At 40.4% G+C, this 5,412-nt stretch overlaps 2 protein-coding genes across 3 annotated transcripts in view; both read left to right on the forward strand.

The window, feature by feature from the left end:
• SARC_06532 (hypothetical protein) overlaps nucleotides 1–1,890 on the forward strand; it is a 7,108-nt gene extending 5,218 nt beyond the window's left edge. The window contains exon 2 of the mRNA XM_014299560.1: nucleotides 263–1,890. Within this exon, the coding sequence (XP_014155035.1) occupies nucleotides 263–1,807 (1,545 nt within the window). The 3' untranslated portion in view covers nucleotides 1,808–1,890. The remainder of the gene's footprint in view (nucleotides 1–262) is intronic.
• A 1,877-nt stretch (nucleotides 1,891–3,767) lies between these two features.
• SARC_06533 overlaps nucleotides 3,768–5,412 on the forward strand; it is a gene marked incomplete at its 5' end in the record, with an annotated part of 8,949 nt that continues 7,304 nt past the window's right edge. For both annotated transcript variants that reach the window (XM_014299561.1, XM_014299562.1), the window contains 2 exons: nucleotides 3,768–4,242; nucleotides 4,814–4,879. In XM_014299561.1, coding sequence (XP_014155036.1) covers nucleotides 3,768–4,242; nucleotides 4,814–4,879 — 541 coding nt within the window. The remainder of the gene's footprint in view (nucleotides 4,243–4,813; nucleotides 4,880–5,412) is intronic.

Consider the following 5,412-nt stretch of genomic DNA (forward strand, 5'->3'; position numbering starts at 1 on the left):
TATATGTATAGATATTTATATATATACATAATATATTTATATATATACCTAATATATATATATATATATATATATATATTATATATTATATATATCGGTAGTGTGCGCGTGTGTGGAGTGTGAGCATGTTTTCGTCTATCTTTGATATAGCAAATAGGATATATATACTCATCTGTATGTGTCTATATCCGCTTTTATTTTGTATTAACATCAATGCAACCATTTTTAACGATCGAGTGCGGTATTGTTCTTCAAATATTAGGTGCGTGAACAAGAAAAGAAAGCAGCCGACGAGAAAGGAGGGGTAAAAAAACAGAGTCAAAATAAGAAACCCAAACCCGAGATCACCCTAGATCCTCGGCAAACCGAATTGGATTTCAAACCGAAATCAGCTACAAAACACGACACCAAAAGTGCATCTTTTACTACCAAAAGCACTGATGGCCGCAACAGCAATACACATGCGCACAATGAGATAACAGTCGGTACTAAACAACGCGACCCACTTGTATATATTAAGGAGGGCGGAGATAGAATCAAAAAAGATACACACAACGTAGCCATCCGGCAGGGGAAGGCAAATGATGTGAGGGACGGTATCACATACCTTGGTACCAGTACGGGCCCGAGGACTCTGGGGGCAGATAATTATTTAGGTAGACGTAAGGGTGCTAGGACAGACAAGGGGGTAGATAAAGTGGCAGGGATAACTTTGGGTATAAGTAGCGGAGGTAGGATTAGTTCAGGCAGAGGTAAAGTGGCTGACATGGGGTTGAGTTTAGCTAAGGACACCCACCGGAGGGATACGCAGGCAGGTATTAAGGGGGTACCAGGCAGGAAGGTGGTGGAAATAATCAACCTGGACAGCAGTGACGATGAATGTGTGAGCTCTTGGCGGGGGGCAACTGAACGGCACACCGCAATGCCTGAGCCACACACCACACACACAGGCACTACAAATACAAACACCTCTACCATGGATAGAACATCACAGCGACCAATTGAAGATATAAATTCGTTCACTGAGCATAACGTGAACGGGACAAGTGTATTTCCGAACTCTGTTCCAGCGTCAGAAAAAAAACCTGCCAAGGCCGTCAAGACGTCTTGGGGTACAGGGTTTGTCTTGGGAAAGTGCGAGGAGCTACAGAAGACGAGTTTTGGCTGTGACAAAGCGTGGGTCAATCTTAGTGGAAGGGTAAAAAACATGGCAGGGATATGCATAGACAACAATGAAACAGCAGAGAGTTCCTCGAAAAGTGATGGAACGGTAGACAGGAGCACAACTTCCAAGGGCATGAAATCAATAGACAGGAATACTAAGGACAGCACACTTGTGGGTATTAATTACGAGTCGCGCCACACCAAGGGTACTTGCACACACGCCCGACACACAACTGTGGGTAGTGTCAGCTGCAATAATTTAAACGACACATCTCGGTTTAGTGGTGTTGACAAAACGACGAAGTTGAGTAGCCAAGTCGATGTAGGCGGCGAGGGAAACGTTAGCGATCAGAGCTCTGTAGACAGTAGGTTTCCAGCTGACAGTACGGCTCATACAAACAGACAGACTGATATCAATGGTATCGCACACGTAGGAAGTAAAGCACATACACACTGTAAGGCTAATTTAACTGTACCCGAATTGTGGGGTGTGAAAGTACCGAATAATGTGAATGAAGCTACGACGAGACGGTCTGAGGAACTAGTGATGAGCGTTGCCATGGTGACGCGAGCGAGAGCGGCGGAGTTATTGGCGGAGTGCGATGGGAGTGCAGAAAAAGCTATTGATCGACATTACTCTTGAGTAAATTGTCTCTTAATTTCTGATCAGACGAACATAGTTGCTAGCATACATCGATGTCGATGTATGATTAAACATATATGTATGTGGTTATTTGCATGCGTGTAGGATCAGCTCACCGACAAAACATACGTATTCAATGGCGATGTGCATATTTATATGTATACATAGGTGTTTGCATTATGTACATGTACGCATATGTACAGTCCTTCTTGTACATGCCAACATCATGGACGAATAGTACATGGATCGCGTTTGCTCTGAAGATTTTTGTATAGTCTTAAATTTCCTTCTTACCATGTTTGCATTAGGCACGTTGTTCCGATAGAGAAACATGGATTTATATCCAAAGCGAAGAGTATCAATCGTAGTTCCCAGTCATGCACGAGCACTCGACGTATGTATAGTGTATGGTGTCTACCCAAAAGCGGGGTTTGGTGTTTTGTGCGGTAAAATGAGCCTATTTTGTATGTTAAGCTACAACCACAATGTGAAATAGATAAAGCATCAGCCCGCCAGATATACTAGCGATTATTGCCAGATACAATACCATGCCGTCACAGATTGTTCAAAAGAATCATTGCCTGTAGTGCACCAGCAAACAAACTGCATCTGAAAATTGGTGTGCCAGCATACGAACGTCTGTGTATTGTTTTAATCAGGCGTTGATACTCAATATAAACATCCACAAATTGAATCAGTGATATTATGTTGCACAAGCTGAGTGCTACCACCCAATTCCTAGGCAACGCACCCAACATTGTAGCATAGAACCCGACGGTTGGAAACTACAGCGTCGGAAGCCGACGTATCAGGTCGATTTACACTGACTGCCATATTGAACCCGAAAATTATATAGGTGGACAACAAGCAGTGCCGAACGTGTATATATTTCATCCACACTTTTGATAATCCAGAACAATCATACGAGATAAAACCCAATGATTAATTGGTTAGGATTAGATAAGGCTGAGAAGAGGGTGGTTATTTATTGGGTCAAGCACAGCGGGCTGAGCTGAGATGTCAAAAGATCCAAATATATTCATCTCAGTATCGTAGATGCAAACATGCGTGGAACCGTATGGCATAGACCTCAAAAACAAGCTTTACGACTAAAACAAAAGATTTTGTAAATTTCATGACAGTAAATACCAGCTGAAATTCTGATGTTGCAACTACAACTATGTAGTCATAATTTTTACTTCAAGGTATTAACTAATTGGCTTAAGAGTAATCGATGACAAGACAATAGACATCATGACAACAGTCTGGCCTGACTACTCACTCTGCAGTCTGCTGGCCATCACATGACGAGTTCGATTTTTATGTACAAAAATGAATGAATGAATGAATGATAAATAATTTTTGTTTTTGTTTTCTTGTGAGTAAAATTTTCATATTTAATTCGAGAGGGACAGACTGGTGAAAACAGAAAACTGAATACATGTTCCAAATGCAGGAGTAGATAAACATTTATTTCTCAGGAATATGAATTAGATCTCTGAAACTAGTTGGTTTGATTTTAAAAACTTAGATCTGTTTTGGGCTGGTTTTGTTGAAATAAAAACAATCTCTCTCTCTTGTCTATTGTTTTTTTATTAAAAAAAAACAATGTAGACGAAGGCTGTGCAGATAAGCATAAAAAAGATACAAAAAGTATAAAAACTTCCCCAAAAAACTAAAAGGAACTGAAGAGCCATGATGCTCCGCAACAAAAATGAAACAATAGTGGGAAATAAAGCACATTCACTTGCCTGTAATGTATTGAATTATTGATGCATGTAGTTCACTCATAGCTTACAGCAGCCTCGCGGCCGCAACTTGTCTTCAGTGACACTATAGGGCTATAAAACGTATATAACGAAACAACTTGTGCCATTCTCCATAAAACTGAAGCATAAAAACAAATCTGAACTGTACTAGTCTACCGATTATATCTGTACAACATACAAAACATTCCAAGATGGAGAGAGCTATGACATGCGCTGGGCTGTTGGTATTAGGTAGTGTCACGCTAGTTAACGCGGGAACGTTTAGGCATGCCGCATCAGAAGATAGTGACGGCACTACACATGCAGATATATTACGTATGAAAACACAAAGTCGTCAAGCCAGCTCATATGCCGGATTCTTAGAAGACACCTATATGTGGGATATGGCCACACTTGAAGCGAGGAAAAGGGTGTTTGAGGATACGAATGTCAATTCAAAGGATAAAGATGATATAGATAACGCGGTGAAGGAAGCGAAAAGACTTGGAGAAAAGTTTCTGGAGCGATGCCCATTTTCAATTATGTTGAAAGAAGATGGGTTTGATGGTCAGGACAAGAGTCTACATCAGTACGTGAGCTATAGCACATACTGGTGGCCTTGTAACTTTAATCCTTGTGGAAGTACACGCGCGGAGGCTCGGGAATACATAGCGACCAGTTACGAAGGTATGATATGCAAATATGCACACTTGGGAGGTGGATGTATAGCTTTATATATTCGTGTGTGGCGATTCTTTCAATTGGTAGGATATTTATATCGCCAAATACATGCATACCTACAGAGACATGCCCCACATATACACATAATCACACGCAAACAGACACGCGCATACATAACCACATACATGAACCTCTAATTTAAGGTGCTGTGTTAATAAGTATTGGAATTGGGATTTAAAAAATATAATCTGCTGTTGAACCCTCCCTAAGTATACAGTTGCTATTTTCTCAGATGCTCATACTATTCTGCATGTTGTACTCAATGATGCACGTGTCATCCTAGTGGCTACCAGTTCAACTCTGGATAATTCAAAATGTCTGCACGTGGAAAGAGATACATTCAAATCTTCAACATTATACAGGTTGTTCGCGTACACAAGATTGTGTTACCTGTACGATCATTTGTTTTACCTTTGAAAGAATACAAGTAGAAAAGTACATTCATACATGCCTTGGATTTGCTTCTGTCAGGTTAAGAATCACAATGGTAATCTTTCCTTTGCACTAAAAAAAACAGCTCAGCAAATGGATTTGGCTCTGGAAAATCTAAGCGCAGCAGAATTCGCCGAGAAGATCAACAAAAGTAATTTGTGGAATGGGAAATGGAGTTACCAAGCCTCGTACGACGAATGTGATCCCGAAACCGGATATCCGTTTGTCATGTATGTATAGTTCCATGCAACCCTGAAACCGGCTGTAATACACAAGTATGATATGCAAGTGAGTATTGAGTTTTGGAGTAGTTTTATTTATATATATACCCAGAATTCATAGTTGTAGTGTATAAACATCACTATTGACATCTATGTAAATTCATATTCAAACATACATACATAAACACATCCACCGATGCGATGGCAATAGTTTACCCTTTGTGACTGAGCCTACACCAATTGCTACCTGTTTATTGTGCCGCATGTTTATATACTATGCACAATAGTACATACAATCAATAGGTCTGCATTGCCATGATACTTGAAAGTAATGTACAAAATATTCACTACAATAGGACACATAACCGTTCGTTCATAATGAGATCGGGTCTCGGGCTACCGATTATAACAGTTGGCGGCTCATGAAACGATGTGTACATACCCTGTTCTCTATTACTTGCAC

This window comes from Sphaeroforma arctica, assembly GCF_001186125.1.
Source record: "Sphaeroforma arctica JP610 unplaced genomic scaffold supercont1.470, whole genome shotgun sequence".
NCBI lineage: Eukaryota > Ichthyosporea > Ichthyophonida > Sphaeroforma > Sphaeroforma arctica.